The sequence below is a fragment of the Acanthochromis polyacanthus genome, chromosome 10, assembly GCF_021347895.1.
Source record: "Acanthochromis polyacanthus isolate Apoly-LR-REF ecotype Palm Island chromosome 10, KAUST_Apoly_ChrSc, whole genome shotgun sequence".
In the NCBI taxonomy this organism is placed as follows: domain Eukaryota; kingdom Metazoa; phylum Chordata; class Actinopteri; family Pomacentridae; genus Acanthochromis; species Acanthochromis polyacanthus.
In genome coordinates this window covers 11,711,414-11,731,251 of record NC_067122.1, presented here as the reverse complement: position 1 = coordinate 11,731,251, position 19,838 = coordinate 11,711,414, and the positions used below count along the sequence as shown (strand labels likewise).

Below are 19,838 nucleotides of genomic sequence, written 5' to 3'. Positions count from 1 at the left end.
AAACTATAACGCTTTTGACCATTTTCGGGCAGGAAATGACGTTTTTTGTCCATTGTCCGACGACATACTAAACTATGACGTTTTTTGTCCATTGTCGGACGACATACTAAACTATGACGTTTTTTGTTCATTTTCGGACGACATAGAAAACTATGACGTTATTTACCCATTTTTGGACGACGTATTAAACAATGACATTCTTGTCCATTTTCGGACAAGAAATGATGTTTTTTGTCCATTGTCGGACGATATATTAAACTATGACGTTTTTTGTCCATTTTCGGATGACATGCTAAACCATGACCCTCTTGTCCATTTTCAGAATAAAAATGACGTTTTTTGTCCATTTTCGGACGACATACAAAATTATGACGTTATTTGTCCATTTTTGGACGAATTATTAAACAATGATGTTTTTGTGCAATTTCGGGCAAGAACTGACGTTATTTGTCCATTGTCGGACGACATACTAAACTGTGACGTGTTTTGTCCATTTTCGGATGGCATACTAAACTATGACGCTTTTGTCCATTTTTGGACAAAAAATGATGTTTTTTTTGTCCATTTTCGGACAACATACAAAACTATGACATTATTTGTCCATTTTTGGGTGACGTATTAAACAATGATGTTTTTGTCCATTTTCGGACAAGAAATGACGTTTTTTTGTCCATTGTCGGATGACGTACGAAACTATGACATTTTTTGTCCATTTTAGGACAGCATACTAAAATATGACGTTTTTGTCCATTTTCAGGCAAGAAATTATGTTTTTTGTCCATTGTCGTACAACATACTAAACTGTGACATTTTTGTCCATTTTTGGACAAAAAATGACGTTTTTTGTCCATTGTCGGACGACATACTAAACTATGACTTTTTTTGTCCATTTTCGGATGACATACTAAACCATGACATTTTTGTCCATTTTTGGAATAAAAATGATGTTTTTTGTCCATTGTCGGACGACATACTAAACTATGACTTTTTTTGTCCATTTTCGGACGACATACTAAACTGTGATGTTTTTGTCCATTTTTGGACAAAAAATGACGTTTTTTGTCCATTGTCGGACGACATACTAAACTATGACTTTTTTGTCCATTTTCGGATGACATACTAAACTATGACGTTTTTGTCCATTTTTGGAATAAAAATGACGTTTTTTGTCCAATTTCGGACAAAAAATGATGTTTTTTGTCGATTTTCGGACCACATACAAAACTATGACGTTATTTGTCTATTTTTGGATGACGTATTAAGCAATGACGTTTTTGTCCATTTTCGGAGAAGAAATGACGTTTTTTGTCCATTGTCGGACGACGTATTATACTATGACGTTTTTTGTCCATTTTCGGATGGCATACTAAACTATGACGCTTTTGTCCATTTTCGCGCAGGAAATTATGTTTTTTTGTCCATTGTCGTACCACAAAGTAAACTATGACGTTATTTGTCCATTTTTGGACAAAAAATGATGTTTTTTGTCCATTTTCGGGCAACATACAAAACTATGATGTTATTTGTCCATGTTTGGATGATGTATTAAACAATGACGTTTTTGTCCATTTTCGGACAAAAAATGACGTTTTTTTGTCCATTGTCGGATGACGTACGAAACTATGACGTTTTTGTCCATTTTTGGAATAAAAATGATGTTTTTTGTCCATTTTCGGACAAAAATATGACGTTTTTTGTTGATTTTCGGACCACATACAAAACTATGACGTTATTTGTCTATTTTTGGATGACGTATTAAACAATGACGTTTTTGTCCATTTTCGGAGAAGAAATGACGTTTTTTGTCCATTGTCGGACGACGTATTATACTATGACGTTTTTTGTCCATTTTCGGATGGCACACTAAACTATGACGCTTTTGTCCATTTTCGCGCAGGAAATGACGTTTTTTTGTCCATTGTCGTACCACATAGTAAACTATGACGTTATTTGTCCATTTTTGGATGACGTATTAAACAATGCCGTTTTTGTCCTTTTTCGGACAAAAAATGACGTTTTTTTGTCCGTTGTCGGATAACATACGAAACTATGACTTTTTTGTCCATTTTAGGACAGCATACTAAAATATGACGTTTTTGTCCATTTTCAGGCAAGAAATTATGGTTTTTGTCCATTTTCGGACGACATACTAAACTATGACGTTTTTGTCCATTTTCGGACGACATACTAAACTACAACGTTTTTGTCCATTTTTGGGGAAAAAGAATAACGTTTTTTGTCCATTGTCAGATGACATACTAAACTATGACGTTTCTTGTCCATTTTAGGACGGCATACTAAAATATGACGTTTTTGTCCATTTTCGGAATAAAAATGACGTTTTTTGTCCATTTTTGGATGGCATACTAAACTATGACGCTTTTGTCCATTTTCGCGCAGGAAATTATGTTTTTTTTGTCCATTGTCGTACCATAAAGTAAACTATGACGTTATTTGTCCATTTTTGGACAAAAAAATGATGTTTTTTGTCCATTTTCGGGCAACATACAAAACTATGATGTTATTTGTCCATGTTTGGATGATGTATTAAACAATGACGTTTTTGTCTATTTTCGGACAAAAAATTACGTTTTTTTGTCCATTGTCGGATGACGTACGAAACTATGATGTTTTTATCCATTTTTGGAATAAAAATGATGTTTTTTGTCCATTTTCGGACAAAAATATGATGTTTTTTGTTGATTTTCGGACCACATACAAAACTATGACGTTATTTGTCTATTTTTGGATGACGTATTAAACAATGACGTTTTTGTCCATTTTCGGAGAAGAAATGACGTTTTTTGTCCATTGTCGGACGACGTATTATACTATGACGTTTTTTGTCCATTTTCGGATGGCACACTAAACTATGACGCTTTTGTCCATTTTCGCGCAGGAAATGACGTTTTTTTGTCCATTGTCGGACGACATAGTAAACTATGACGTTATTTGTCCATTTTTGGACAAAAAATGATGTTTTTTGTCCATTTTCGGGCAACATACAAAACTATGATGTTATTTGTCCATTTTTGGATGACGTATTAAACAATGCTGTTTTTGTCCATTTTCGGACAAAAAATGACGTTTTTTTGTCCATTGTCGGATGACATACGAAACTATGACTTTTTTGTCCATTTTTGGACAGCATACTAAAATATGACGTTTATGTCCATTTTCAGGCAAGAAATTATGGTTTTTGTCCATTTTCGGACGACATACTAAACTGTGACGTTTTTTGTCCATTTTCGGACGACATACTAAACTACGACGTTTTTGTCCATTTTTGGGGAAAAAAAAATAACGTTTTTTGTCCATTGTCAGATGACATACTAAACTATGACGTTTCTTGTCCATTTTAGGACGGCATACTAAAATATGACGTTTTTGTCCATTTTCGGAATAAAAATGACGTTTGTTGTCCATTTTCGGACGAAGTATAAAACAATGACGTCTTTGTCCAATTTCGGGCAAGAAATGACGTTATTTGTCCATTGACGGACGACATACTAAACTAGAACTTTTTTTGTCCATTTTCGGACAAAAAAATGATGTTTTTTTGTCCATTTTCAGATGACATACTAAACTATGATGTTTTTTATCCATTTTTAGACGAGATACTAAACTATGATTTTTTTTGTCCATTTAGGATGCTATACTAAACTATGATGTTTTTGTCCATTTTCGGACAAAGAATGACGTGTTTTTTCCATTTTCAGACGACATACTATAGACCAGTTTGATTTGAAAAAAAAATCATTATGAATTTTGTCCAAATGTCAAACAAAAATGAGATGTTTTCAACATGTCGTAAAAACATGCCATATGATGAAATAATATAAAGTAGGCTGTGAAAAACACTATGGTAAGGGTTTCTTTATAAAAAAAAGTAATGAATTTTGTCCAAAAAAATGCCATAGTATACTATGTCGAAAAAAATGGGATATTTTTCAACATGTCTTAAAAGCATGCCATATGATGAAATAATGTAAAGTAGGCTGTGAAAAACACTATGGTAAGGGTTTCTTTATAAAAAAAATTGTCATGAATTTTGTCCAAAAAAAACCGCCATAGTATACTATGTTGAAAAAAATGGGATATTTTTCAACATGTCGTAAAAGCATGCCATATGATGAAATAATGTAAAGTAGATTGTGAAAAACACTATGCTAAGGTTTTCTTTGAAAAAAAAATCATCATGAATTTTGTCCAAAAGAAGTTACGCCATAGTATACCATGTCGATAAAAATGCCATTTTTTTTTAAACTCGTCGTAAAAACATGTCATATGATGAAATAATGTAAAGAAGGCCATAAAATTGCGCTCGTATAGCTCATCGGGTTAAGCGGGAAACTCATGTACAGGGGCTGGTCTGTGACGCACCGGCCACAGTTTGATTCCTGCCCCTGGCCCTTTGCTGCATGTCTTCTCCCCGTTTCCTGTCACTCTACACTGCTCCTGTGACAATAAAGCTGAAAAAAGGGAAAAAGAAAATATTGACAAAAAGAAGGCCGTAAAAAACTATGAAATTCTTGTCCATTTTTGGACAAAAAAATGACCTTTTTTGTCCATTGTCGGACGGCATGCTAAACTATGACATTTTTTGTCCATTTTGGACAAAAAATTACGTTTTTTTGTCCATTTTCGGACGACATACAATGATGTTATTTGTCCATTTTTGGACGAAGTATTAAACAATGACATTTTCGTGCAATTTCGGGCAAGAAATGACGTTATTTGTCAATTGTCGGACACCATACGTGCGACAATTGACGTTATTTTGTCCATTTTTAGATGAGATACTAAACTATGACTTTTTTTTGTCCATTTTCAGACGCTATACTAAACTATGATGTTTTGTCCATTTTCGGAGAAAGAATGACGTTTTTTTTCATTTTCGGAGGACATATTATAGACCAGTCTGATTTTTAAAAAAATCATCATGAATTTTGTCCGAATGTCGAACAAAAATGGGATGTTTTCAACATGTGGTAAAAACAGGCCATATGATGAAATAATGTAAAGTAGGCTGTGAAAAACAGTATGGTAAGGTTTTCTTTGAAAAAAAAATCGTCATGAATTTTGTCTAAAAAAAATGCCATAGTATACTATGTCAAAAAAAATGCCATTTTTTCAACATGTGGTAAAAACTTGCCATATGATGAAATATTGTAAAGTAGGCTGTGAAAAACATTATGGTAAGGTTTTCTTTGAAAAAAAAAACGTCATGAATTTTGTCCAAAAGAAGTTACGCCATAGTATACTATGTCGAAAAAATGTGATTTTTTTCACTGTCGCAAAAACATGTCATATGATGAAATAATATAAAGAAGGCTGTAAAACTGTGCCTGTATAGCTCATCGAGTTAAGCGAGAAACCAATGTGCAGGGGCTTTCTCTGATGCAGTGGCCAGGGTTCGTTTCCTGCCCCGGTCCTTTGCTGTATGTCTTCTCGTTGACGTTTTTGTCCATTTCTCGACGACATACTAAACTATGACGTTTTTTGTCCATTTTCAGACGACATACAAAACTATGTCGTTATTTATCCATTTTCGGACAAAGTATTAAACGATGACGTTTTTGTCCAATTTCGGGCAAGAAATTACTTTTTTTGTCCGTTGTCGGACAACATACTAAACGATGACCTTTTTTTGTCCATTTTCGGACAAAAAATGACGTTTTCTGTCCATTTTCGGACGACATACTATGACGTTAATTGTCCATTTTGGACGACGCATTAAACTGTGACTTTTTTTGTCCATTTTCAGACGCTATACTAAACTACGATGTTTTTGTCCATTTTCGGACAAAGAATGACTTTTTTTTCCATTTTCGGACAACATTCTATGGAGCAGTTTGAAAAAAAATCATCATGAATTTTGTCCACATGTCAAACAAAAATAGGATGTTTTCAACATGATGTAAAAACATGCCATATGATGAAATAATGTAAAGTAGGCTGTGAAAAACACTATAGTAAGGTTTTCTTTGAAAAAAAATGTCATGAATTTTGTCCAAAAAAAACCCGCCATAGTATACTATGTCAAAAAAATGCCATTTTTTCAACATGTGGTAAAAACTTGCCATATGATGAAATATTGTAAAGTAGGCTGTGAAAAACATTATGGTAAGGTTTTCTTTGAAAAAAAAAACGTCATGAATTTTGTCCAAAAGAAGTTACGCCATAGTATACTATGTCGAAAAAATGTGATTTTTTTCACTGTCGCAAAAACATGTCATATGATGAAATAATATAAAGAAGGCCGTAAAACTGTGCCTGTATAGCTCATCGAGTTAAGCGAGAAACCAATGTGCAGGGGTTTTTCTCTGATGCAGCGGCCAGGGTTCGTTTCCTGCCCCCGGCCCTTTGCTGTATGTCTTCTCGTTGACGATTTTGTCCATTTCTCGACGACATACTAAACTATGACGTTTTTTTGTCCATTTTCAGACGACATACAAAACTATGTCGTTATTTATCCATTTTCGGACAAAGTATTAAACGATGACGTTTTTGTCCAATTTCGGGCAAGAAATTACTTTTTTTGTCCGTTGTCGGACAACATACTAAACTATGACCTTTTTTTGTCCATTTTCGGACAAAAAATGACGTTTTCTGTCCATTTTCGGACGACATACTATGATGTTAATTGTCCATTTTTGGACGACGCATTAAACTGTGACTTTTTTTGTCCATTTTCAGACGCTATACTAAACTACGATGTTTTTGTCCATTTTCGGACAAAGAATGACCTTTTTTTTCCATTTTCGGACAACATTCTATGGAGCAGTTTGAAAAAAAATCATCATGAATTTTGTCCACATGTCAAACAAAAATAGGATGTTTTCAACATGATGTAAAAACATGCCATATGATGAAATAATGTAAAGTAGGCTGTGAAAAACACTATAGTAAGGTTTTCTTTGAAAAAAAAATGTCATGAATTTTGTCCAAAAAAAAACCGCCATAGTATACTATGTCAAAAAAATGCCATTTTTTCAACATGTCGTCAAAAAAACATGCCATATGATGAAATAATGTAAAGTAGGCTGTGACAAACACTATAGAGCAGTTTTCTTTATAAAAAAAATCGTCATGAAGTTTGTCCAAAAAAAAACGCCATAGTATACTATGTCGAAAAAAATGGGATTTTTTTCAACATGTCGTAAAAACATGCCATATGATGAAATAATGTAAAGTAGGCTGTGAAAAACACTATAGAGCAGTTTTCTTTATAAAAAAATCGTCATGAATTTTGTCCAAAAAAAAAACGCCATAGTATACTATGTCGAAAAAAATGGGATTTTTTTCAACATGTCGTAAAAACATGCCATATGATGAAATAATGTGAAAGAGGCCGTAAAATTGCGCCTGTATATGTTGGACGACATACTATCTATGATGTTTTGTCATGTTATGGACGACATGCTAAACTATGATGTTTTTTCCACATTTTGGTCCACAGACTAAACTATGACGTTGTTGTCAGATTTTGGATGACATACTAAACTATGACGTTGTTGTCATATTTTGGACGACATTGTAAACTATGACATTTTTTCCACATTTTGGATGACTTACTAAACTACAGTCAACAAAAATATAAATGCAACACTTTTGTTTTGCTTCCATTTTTTTATGAGGTGAACTCTGTTACGATCCAACCTCTAGGGGTTGGCTGGATGCAACAAAATAACCAGATGTGATTGGTTTAGGTAAGGGATTTATTGCTTAGTAGTAAAAGGAACGGAAGAGTGACAATAAAACACAAGACGAGTGGGTGTTGCCAAAACAAAGAACGGAATAAAACATAACAAAGGCTAACAGAGTTTGCAACTCAGCTAAACACAAAGAAAACAACTAAACTCCCTAGCCAAACCGAACTACAGAAGCAACACCCACCACCGGAAACAAAAACTAATACAAAAGGTGTACAAAACAAACTAAACAAAACTGGTGCCTCCAAATAAGTATACATACTGTGCATAGTTCACAAAAGCTCAGTATACGAAATGGCTTCTACACGTAATTGGCCAACTACAAAAGTGGAGCCTCAGTCTCCACTGACACATCGGCCTCCACACTAAACAAAAGCCGCCAACAGAAAGGTCGGAGTTGTCTGGGCACAACCACAAGTGCTTCCAGACCGAAAGACCATACAGAACAGTGATACAAAGCCACGAAACACAAAGAGGGCGCCAGGGTGGACTGGTCAAAGTACCAGCCACCAAGACTGATGGTATGGTGGGTCTTTATAATCGGCAGGTGTGGTGCCTGGCTGCCTCTGGTTGATTGAAGGAGGAGGAGCTGGAGGGTGGCCCAATCAGGACGGCCGAAGGGAGGGGAGAACCAGACGAAAGTGCAGGTCGTCATCAGCTCTGTGTCATCAGCTGCAACGACCAGCAGCTGGGGCTCCAAAGACTCTGTAAAAGCCACAGCTGAACCCACACACACACACATTTCTCCCACACAAAGGCCCCAACAAAATACCCCCTCAAAACGGACGGCACGCCAATACTGGTGGCCGTAACAAACTCAAAGATCTAAAACCTTTTCCACATACATAATATCACCATTTCTCTCAAATATTGTTTACAAATCTGTCTAAATCTGTAATAGTGAGCACTTCTCCTTTGCTGAGATAATCCATCCCACCTCACAGGTGTGCCATATCAAGATGCTGATTAGACACCATGATTAGTGCACAGGTGTGCCTTAGACTGCCCACAATAAAAGGCCACTCTGAAAGGTGCAGTTTTGTTTTATGGAGCAGGGGGTCCACTCCTCTTCAATGGCTGAAACAATTGGTTTGCATAACCAAAGAATTTCTGCACAAACTGTCAGAAACCATCTCAGGAAAGCTCATCTGCATGCTCGTCGTCCTCATCAGGGTCTCTACCCGACTCCAGTTCGTCTTCATAACCGACTTGAGTGGGCAAATGCTCACATTCGACGGTGTCTGGCACGTTGGAGAGGTGTTCTCTTCACGGATGAATCCCGGTTTACACTGTTCAGGGCAGATGGCAGACAGCGTGCGTGGCGTCGTGTGGGTGAACAGTTTTCTGATGTCAGTGTTGTGGATAGAGTGGCCCATGGTGGTGGTGGGGTTATGGTATGGGCAAGCGTCCGTTATGGACGAAGAACACAGGTGCATTTTATTGATGGCATTTTGAATGCACAGAGATACTGTGACGAGATCCTAAGGCCCACTCTTGTGCCATACATCAAAGAAGATCACGTCCTGTTACAGCAGGATAGTGCACGGCCCCATGTTGCAATGATCTGTACACAATTCTTGGAAGCTGAAAATGTTCCAGTTCTTGCATGGCCAGCATACTCACCAGACATGTCACCCATTGAGCATGTTTGGGATGCTCTGGATCGGCGTATACGACAGCATGTACCACTTCCCGCCAATATCCAGCAACTTCACACAGCCATTGAAGAGGAGTGGACCCCCCCCCCCTTCGATGACATACTAAACTGAGATGTTTTTGTCATATTTTGGTCGACATACTACACTATAATATTTTTTCCATATTTTGGACGACATACTAAACTATGACTTTTGAATGACCTTTTAGATGACATACTAAACTTTCATATGATATTCCTGCATGTTTTGGTCTAGTGGTGGAATGAAATTCAGTAGTTTTACACAAGTCATATTTTCTGCTGTTTTATCTGTATTGCAAGACAGTTTGAAAAGGAATTATTGGGCTTTCAATCATGTTTTCAGACAATCCTAAGTTTTACCAGAACTTGCATATCAATAAATGTTATGTAAATTCGTTGCTGCACAAATAAAGCGTGACTTTGGGTGTTGACACAGACAAAACAGGATTTTTGGACAACTAAAGAAGTTGTAATTTTCCCCTTTTTGTAGTCTGTATGAAATATTTTTTAGTTGCACCATGTGTGTTAGCATGTTTTTAGAGCAGGTGTTACTGAAAGCTGAAACTCCACTGCTCCACGACCAAACCAGGTGCGCAGATGTCATTGTAGCACACTTCATCCCATTTCACAAGAGCGCACACACAAAAACGAAAGCCATGTATAGCATTGAACCAACAATTTATTATATCTGTAACAATACAAAGTTCAACGATGCATCTTGCCTGATTTTGAATTTGAAAGCATAAAATGTACAGAAATGCTCAATTTCAACTGGATGCTTTAAGTACTATATTGCAGGTAATTCTAGAGAATACCAACTTCTGACATACATATTTACAAGCAATTTAATGGTTAACAATAATCTTTAACAGAAACAGCTACGGATCTCCAACAGCAGGAAGTCTGGCTTAAAAAGAAGTCCATGTTACTTGACTTGTGATGGGAAAACGCTCGAGGAAGAAAAATAAAGACCCTCATTATAAGTCTGTAGAAATCCCACAATAAACAGTTTTCCCCTCAGGTGGTTGAAACAAAGCGTGCATGGAGATGTATCCTGGGTTGCTCAGACGAAGGTGATGCGAGTACGAGCCTGGTTCACCTGCCACACGTTCAGCTCCTCGTACTCCTCCAAGGCTTCCTGGAACTGGGCAGGTGTGAAGCCTCGCGAGACGCAACGCTGCTCCGCTTCGGCCATCCGAACCAATCCACCGGCCCCACCGCGGCCTGCCACGCCCTCGGTGGCGAGCTCACGTACCAAGGAGAAGATGACGTCGGCCGGGCGCTGGGTCCTGTAGAGAACAAGGTGAAAATAGTTTGAAACTTCTGAGCTTTAGAGGAAAAATACAAACAAGATGATGCCACATGAAATGCCTAAAACTGCAGTCTGTGGATAAAGTATGCTTTTAAAATTTGTATTTTTTTTGTTTTGTGAATCACACCACTCCAGATATTTACTGGCTTGAACTGAATAATAAAAACATATATGATAGTGGTCTGACTCTACAACAACAATGTGCTAAAAAGTCAATTACGTTTTTGAAAAAAAAACATCTAGGAAACTAAGCCAGTGATGAGAGAACAGTCCTTGGTCAGGGCTGTGAACACATCACTATTCTTGACGCCTGTTTTAGTGAACATGCTGCCGTGTGAACAGAGCTCCATAAAAACCCAGAGAAGTTTTACAGCTTCCTCCAGGACATGCAGCTACTGTTACAGGCAAATGAGAACCTCAAAGCGAATTCTGGGTCGGCCGACATCCGGTCACTCATGTTATGGCGTCATTATGACAGGTTTTGGTTTGAACACTAACCTTGTGGTGCTGGACTTGTCGGCTTGTAGTGAATCCTTTGACATCTCCATCAGTCTCATGGCCTCGTTGACGTCTTCCTTCTCCACAGTGTCCATCATGCGAAGCCGAGCCTAGAGGACGGAAAATCGGAAACGGTGTTGAGCACCAAGTTTGACCAAGTAAAGAAACACAAACATCCTGCTACACCCATCTCAACGTAGGCTGCGCTGTGCCGGCACTGTCAGACCGAGACAAGTGCAATGCCCTCTGGGATGCCCGGCAATTGCCCAAGTCTCCGCCTCTCAACACCAGCTAGTCTCTCTACAGGTTGAAATTAAAACACCACACACAACGGCCAAACAAACAAAACCTTCAATACTCTTCATATCAAATTTCTACACAGGAAACACTGATGAGGGCCCTGGCCATGGTCAGTTTTGCATGGGTTTGCACAGCTGCTCCTAACGCACACAGGCTGACTGCCCACCCAGCAAAGCTGCCCAGGACCAGGAATAACATTAAAAACGCAGCTCCCTCGTGGTTACAAAGATACAAATTAACAAAACGAGTCATCAGAACATATATAGAATTAGGCTGATGTGCAGCTGTATTGTCAACACCACAACTACAGCAGTTTTCCCCCCAAACAGGTGCAGTCGTGGCAGAGTTTTGCCCCCTTGTGGACGTCTGTGTGCAGCACATTGCCTACCTGTTCGCCTGAAGTGCTGGTTTTGCAGTAGGTGGATGACTGCTACCTGCACAAACAGCACTTTTGACAACCAGAGGCAGGATAGCAAAAGATTAAGTTCATGATATAACCTTCTTCACAGCAGCCGTTACAAGTACATGTATTTGTCATTACTATGTCACTAGTAATGATCACTTTGATCGACTGAAGAGCTTTTGTCCAGCGTGGGAAAGAAGTGCTCACACTGCAGTAGGCCAGGTTATCATCACTACCTGCACTGTAAGCACTTTATCGCACAACGAACTGTTGACAGAGACGTACTTCAATTAAAACAATTCCATTAAAAAAAAAAAAAACACAACCCCATACTGAATACACTGTTGCACCATTTATATATATATATATATATATATATATATATATATATATCATTGGAATCTATGAGTAATAACACTCCATTGTTTAACCCTCCTGTTGTCCTCATTTACAGGGACCAAAAAAATATTTCCTTGTCTGAAAAAAACCCAAAGATTCAGCAAAAAAATTCACAAAACTTCTGAAAATTTGCAGAACTTTGAGGATGAAAATTCCAATAATTCCTTAAAAGTTCTATGAAAAAAAACAAATTTGGCAAGAAAATTCTTGTAAATATTTTTTAAAAAATAAGTAAAAATTTTCCAAAAAAAATCCTAAAAAGATCTAAAGTGATTATGTATATATAATTAGTAAAACTTCTAAAATATTCTCTTAAGAACATTCACATTAAAAAAATCAACCAAAATCCAGCAAATTTTGCTGGATTTTGAAACTTTAAAACGGGTCAATTTGACCCAAAGGATGACACGAGGGTTAAGAAAACAAATAGACCCGTTATAGAGTTTGATTTAGTGCAGATGGATTGTGAAAGTTTCCAACCATCCATGGCTAACTAGACTGGATGTGTAATTCTCACCAGGGCGGTGGAGAGACGGAGGATGGAGAGGAGGGTACGGGCGGAGGTGAAGGTGGTGTCTTTGCTGACTCGCGCCTCTTTTCTCATTTCCACATAAGCAGCAGTGATGTAATCAGCCAGTGACTCAGGCACCACAGGCTGCCGCTTCTTACACAGAGCTATGTAACGCCTGAAGGGAAATTAATTTTATGATTTAGGCAATATTGCTGTAGGTTTGAAATAACAATGTGAAACCTCGCTATGCCTTTTGTTATTTAAATATCTGAGCGATGAGGAGTAAATATCTTCTTTAACCGCTAAAAATATTCTGACGGAGCAGTGAATTTGCAACAAAAGTTTGGGAATAATGCAAATCATCACCTCATCAGCTTCATGTCAATGGGGGTGAAGTGAGTGGGAGGCTGGCGGGAATGCTGGTGGACATAGGTGATGTGCTGGGCCAGGCGCAGGTCAGCGTCGGCGTCTGGTTTGTCCTGGATGAGCCAGAGCACGTCAAAACGGGAGAGCAGGGCAGCCGGCAGCTGAATGTTCTGCTCAATGCTCTTCCGGGGATTGTAGCGGCCGTAGGCAGGGTTGGCTGCCGCTAGAATAGAACAACGGGCGTTCAGGGAGGTCATGATGCCGGCCTGGAGGGGAGACAAACAGCATTAGTGGGGATGCTACACAGGCATTAGGTTTAAAAGTCTCGGACAGTTACTCCAATTAGGGCCATCAGCGTTACCTTAGCGATGGAGATGGTTTGCTGTTCCATCACCTCGTGGATGGCTGTTCGATCAGCGTCCGCCATCTTATCAAACTCATCAATGCAGCAGATGCCCAGGTCAGCCAGCACCAAGGCTCCACCTTCAAGGGTCATTTCCCCAGTTAGGGGGTCACGCATCACTGCTGCAGTCAGACCCACGCCGGACGACCCACGACCTGTTGTGTACTGACCTGAAAACCAAAGTGATTAAATTAGATGCAGCTCAAACAACATTACTGGCAGAAATCGCCATTCCCAAAAGTTAAAACCCCAATACTGCACTACACTGTTATTAAATCATGTTCAAAACTTGGCCTTAAAACAGATGATAGCTCCAGTCTACCCATCAAAAGTTAATATTTTACAGTGAAAAACCTAATGGAAAGATAATGCCTTACTAGATAAAACATTAAACCAGTTACAGGATTTTTACTCCAGCAAACATGACTCACTTCGAGGAGCCAGACGGTCAATGTAGGACAGCAGCTGGGACTTGGCGACTCCTGGGTCTCCCATCAGACAGACATTTATGTTGCCTTGAGTGACAAGAACCAAAACAGAGCGAAGAGTGTTGCGGTCGTTACAACATTTCATGAGAGTAAACCCCTTCAGAAACACACCCACACATTCAGCATGTGAGAGAATCAGAATCACTGAACTGAATTTTGCCTTTGTTTTATTTAAAATTTGTGTCATTTAAAAGCCTTATCAGACCTCTGTCAGAGCTTTGGATAAAACCTAACATCATATTGTAATATTTAAAACAACAACAATAGTAAACACGGATAATTTCAAACATCTTTTATTTCCTTCAAAAAAAAAAAAAAAAAACCCACAACCGACTGTTTGCTAATAGCTTAAAGGTACGCGTGTTCATACTCACCTCTGATTTTCATGCCTTTGGGAGCCTGTTCAACTCCTCCAACCAGCAACAGCAGCAGAGCCTTCTTTACATCTTCATGTCCGTAGATTTCTGGTGCTATGGAGCCAGCAAGTTTCTCATAGAATCCTTCACCTGTAATATAATAGAGTGAAAACAGAGTTTTCTGCATTGTAATCCTTTCCAGGTAATTTATTCCCTTTGTACTCTAATCTACCACACAGATCCTGACCTGTGATGCTGCGCAGCTCCTCATCAGTCAGCTCTTGGTTACCGAGCACATCGTCCTCCGTTTTGTTCATGAGTGTGATGCAGTGACCCTCCAGATACGTTTCAGACAGAAGTCCCTAAAAACACCAAATAAAAATGAGAGATATATATTAGGTACTTGTTACATCACAAATCCTACATAACAACAATGGAGAAAAGCTCCCATTATATCTGAATTTTCTCTACAGACAGGATGGAGTTGAGGGTTGTAAACTGTGTAGTCTAAGAGTAGGAGGTTACCTGAACAGCCTGACTGAAGCCGGTGCGCAGTAGAGGGAGGAAGGTTCCTGTGACAGCGACGTGGTCTCCTGGTTGGGCAAGACGAGTGTTTTCGCCTCGTGCATAAATCGTCATGCTCCTTGGAATATTACCAACAGGCACCTGGTCACTCTGCGGAACATCACACAAAACTCATGAGTAAACAGGAACTAGAAAACAAGTGAGGATTTCACCGTGTCTGCTTCCTTACGTGTTCCTGAATACGCAGCTCCTGGAACTTGACAAATTTGGAGCCTCTGGTCTGCAGGTAGAGTCGACCTCCTGATTTGTTGGTGACACACTCTTGGCTGGGACACATGATGAGCGGCATGAAGGAGGGAGACTGGATCTGAAGGACAAGGAGAAGACATTGTCATGACAAATACAGATCTTGTCACAAGATCTAAAGGATTAGATGATTAAATCCAATCTTACTGGTTGATAGGTCTCAGCGCCACACTGGTCGCACGTGTACGTTGCTACGGCCATCATTGGTTTCACCTCAGTCGCGCGGGTCACTATGCCTCGGACCGTCACCAGATGTCCGATGCTCTCAGCTCGAATGTCACGCACCACTTTGGGTTTACTGGTGCTCGGCGGCTTAAAGTACAGCTCACTGTGGACGGAGGACTACAATTAGGTATTCATACATGAATGCTCTAATAAAATTCAGCCCCAGATCTGAGTCAGCTTACAATCTTCTCATGAGCTCGGGTGGGTACTGGTTACGAGGGTCCCGAGTATCTGCAGGGTCACGACCCCTTTGTTCCATCATCAGCCTGTGCTCAATGTAGACATCCAGGGAATCTTTGGCCACAACCTGAATAAGAAACATTTATGGGTATGTAAAGCTGGGAATAATGGTCGAAGTCTAAAATTTAATCAGTTTCATTTTTTTGAGAAAACTGATAATAAAATATCAATGTTGATACTTTGTTACAATAAAGAATTTACTGTAATAAAGACCCGCGTCTACGTACGTCTCTTTCTTTGTATTCGGGTAGCAGCTCATGGATGGCGTCGGCAAACAAGCCCGTGTAGCGCTTGGCGTTTTCGCAGATGCTCTCAACCAGCTCAGGGTCTTCTTCTGCCACATCATCCAGCTCCACAAAGAGAGACACCTGCTCCCTGTGGGCCAGCGCCACCTGCACACACAGACAAGTCATTAGGCAAGCTGCTAAACAGTGACACGACTTTGACTGCAGGTACTGCTCAATAACACAACAATGACACCTCTTCAGTGTCTCAGACATAAAACGGCTGTGCCATGGATTCCAGTCATAAATGCATCTCTAACATGATTACAATGTCATCATGTAGTTACATTAAGAACTACTCTCAAATCCAAATGACAAAGCAATCGTGCAGCCGATAACCTCTGTGCCTTTGGTCAACTTAGACGGACCGAGATCAGTGTCCCATCTCCAATTTATACAACATAATCTGAATTTGCAATAAAATTTAATAGGTTCCTTAATTACATTTGCCTAAAAGACAAACAAACAACAGTGAAAACATACTTAACTCAGCCTTGACAGATAAAGACAACATTTGAAGCATTTTTTGCATCCAGATTTTAGCCAATATAAAATTAATGATAAAAAAAAAATATGTTCAAGAGGAAAAACTTCAGCAAAAGACAACTTGAGAGGACAAAAGAAAATCAGTCTGTTCACTTCCCTGACAAATCTATCAGTAGCCATTAGCACCCCGCACCACATTTATTCAGGTTAGTGTGATAATGTCAGTACAATCCATCATCAACAGTCCTCCCACAGTCAGGCCCAGAACAATCAACTGACAGCTAAAACCCATTGTTAATTGCGTCTTTACTTACAAGTTGAGCTCCATATTTGAACACCTTCTTCCCATTGTCATCCTCAGTGTAAAACTCTTGCAGGAACCTTTTGCATTTCTCTGCAAAACACAACAAAAACACCTTCAGCATTATTTCACAGCAGGAGAAGAGAGAGAGAGAGGAAGGGGAAAAAAAACACAGGCCACATCCAGCAGACACTAGGTGGAGATTGTTAGCTCTCCACATACACACAAAGAAACAATTGTTTACTGGAGGTACCTTTAGATTTCTTTAAATATTAAAGCTGTTTTCTGAGTTTAAAGCTGTTGAAAATGGTGATTAAAACCATCAGTAATGGGCCTGCATACTGGGAGCTAATTTGTTGTCCTGCGACGACCCCCTTTGTTGAGTAACATGGCATCCTGTAATCTCGATGAGTCACTATTGCCTACAGTAAAGCACAAACTGCCACTGGAGCACAACATGGAGCGGATTCTGCTCGGCTGTAGCTACTATCACAGTTTTACAGTGAAATAAGTGCCGTTGCACCGCAGATAGCTTCAGGGTGAGAATGTAGATACAACAACAACAACAGGCGCGCTCAGTTCAGTGTCCATTTTTTTGGGAAAATATCCCCCACTTCTCGAAAGAGACACAACTACAAACAATATTCAATTCCACGTCACGGGGAACGAAACTAGCCTTCGCGTTATAATCACAACACTCCACTTACTTTGACGCCGTAGCAGAAAATCTGTGGCTCTGCTTTATTATTTCTCTCTTCGAGGATGTTATTGTAAACAAAGCAGCACATGGCTTTTGTGCCCCGTCACTCCGATATCCCTCCGCGAGTCCTCCGCTCCGGAAACTAGTCCCGACTGTTGTTTTCAGAGCACTGCCAGCCATCTTCTAACGTTAGCTCAGGTTAGCCGCCGTGTCGCGCACAGACAGCTCCGCCACTAACTGACACTGTCTTTAACATAATCACTAAGCGGTAAGCACAAGTCGCTGATTTAATGTTTAACACGCCTGGTTTCTGAAGGGCTGGCGGAGTTCGACTAAAACTTGGAGCGTTTAACGGTTGGATCTATGCGGCTGTTGAATCCACAGATTAGACGGTGACTCAGGTCCTCGTAAAGTTTCTGTTTCAGCCTCGAAGCGAAATATTGAAACTAACAATTATTTAGGCGCATTAGTGATGTAACATCGACTGGAATTGCAAACTTAAGCACTAATATTCACTTCAACGACCATGGTTTTTCAACACATCACCATTATAGTAGTGAATATTAGCAGCGTACGTTAACATGATAGTAAACGCTACACATTTTAGACTTTATGCAACAGAGATAAGAAATGTGTGTCCAAAAATGACACAAACACAAGCCAAAAAAAACAAACAAGCAAACTAGCATTTCTGACTGGTCAGAGACAGAACTAGGAGTCCTTTCCGCAGCCGTTACTGGTTTATTTAAACCGCAAGAAATACAAAATAACACGCTAACTGACAGTAAAGGTAATGAGAGTTAGCTCAGTGGCTAACACGCTAATATAACGCAGCTAGTGGGACACTTTGTGGACACCTGAAATCTGTGTCAAATGAACATCTACATCGTTAAAAAAGAGGGCGTTGGTTAAATTATTGGCGTTTTGCGTGAAAATTGTTTACAACAAGCTAGAACATTTTAACTTTATAACGGTTTATGCAACTTATCACGTTATCTGTGGCAGAACATGCCTCCGACGTTAATTTTCTTCCAAGTAAATGAATCGTGAAGGGTCACTAGTTTTAACATTATTACACATTTGGGAACAAAACGGGCACATGCAGTTAACTTTGACACTATGTGCCGATAAGAAACACAACGTGCCGTCATCAAACGTCCACTGACTTCTCAATAAACAGAAACGGTTAGTTTTTGCAGAATTTTACAACAAAGTCGCAGTTTGTTGTAAATAGAATCCCACAAAACAGGAACGTTTCATGAAGGTTCCCGTTTGCTGGGTTTATCGGCGGACATGTGCTTGCTCAGTGGCGCCTGCTCCTTTGTTTAAGGATCCATCCGGGTCACCGTACAGTCAGTCACAAGCCCCACAGACAATGAACGCTCCTCTCCTTACCAGCAGGTTAGTTCACAAAAGTTTGTGCAACTTCACAGTTAACAGCCGTCCAACATGCAGAGTCTGTTCTATCACACACATGCACACCGACATGCTTATTTAACAGGATGGCGTTTAAGCAAAGTTAAGAAGGAAACTACTGTAGGAGCTCATAATGTTATAAGGTAAGACTGAACATAATGAATTAAGATCACCGATTTTCTACCCGATTATGATGATAACCCCTGACGCACATTCACTAACTTACAGCATTATAAAAGACACTTAGTGAAAAGTTCCAGGGCCAACCTGTTGCTGCCATGCTGTTACAGTGAAGGATAACTCCTTACCTTTCTCTGCCGCATAATCCTTACGAGCCATGGCTGCACACGTTGAGCTTCAGGTGAGATAACTTGACGTTTAAACTTCTGAGGTCCCACAGAACCGAAAATGCAGCTTAAACTCACGGTTTACGGTCACAGGAGACGAGTATTCATTCACTCGCAGCCTGCAGTCTATCCCGGTGCAAAGAAGTGGCGCGAGTCTGACGTCCCCGGCAGCCAATTGCGTCGCTTCTTTTTGCGCGGAGAGGCGGGATTTCGCGGTGGCGCGAAAGTTGCGGCCGATGGCGCGTCACGTGAACGGGCGAACTTCCGCCCTGTTTGTCAGGAATGGCGCGAAATGAGATGATTGGATTACGTCCACAACTGAGTATCAACAGGGTAAACGGGGTGCAAGTTACCCCACCAAGAGGCAAATCTATTTATGCTGCGGCTTTATACGCACACGGTATACACCCAGGGAAGTAAAGATATTTTTGTGAGCAGTGACAAAGTATGGTCATGTACATTTTTAAACTAAATATGTTATTTATCCTGTAAAACTTAATGTAAAAAAACAAGAATGACTACTATGCTCCTCTCCATGTCCATAAATTGTGTGTCATCTTATTTGGTACTTACTATACT

The 19,838-nt window shown here is 39.6% G+C and overlaps 1 protein-coding gene across 1 annotated transcript; it reads right to left on the bottom strand.

Annotated features, from left to right (window-relative positions):
• Nucleotides 1-10,054: 10,054 nt before the first annotated feature.
• On the bottom strand, nt 10,055-19,421 carry mcm7 (minichromosome maintenance complex component 7). Its single transcript, XM_051954830.1, has 15 exons — nt 19,221-19,421; nt 16,810-16,889; nt 15,953-16,117; nt 15,668-15,792; nt 15,408-15,588; nt 15,184-15,321; nt 14,955-15,104; nt 14,677-14,791; nt 14,448-14,579; nt 14,017-14,100; nt 13,544-13,755; nt 13,183-13,448; nt 12,823-12,991; nt 11,204-11,313; nt 10,055-10,682 (listed from the first exon to the last, which is right to left on the bottom strand). The coding sequence occupies exons 1-15, from the start codon at nt 19,249-19,251 to the stop codon at nt 10,457-10,459; spliced, it is 2,184 nt and encodes a 727-aa protein (XP_051810790.1). The 5' UTR covers nt 19,252-19,421; the 3' UTR covers nt 10,055-10,456.
• Between the last annotated feature and the right edge of the window lie 417 nt (nt 19,422-19,838).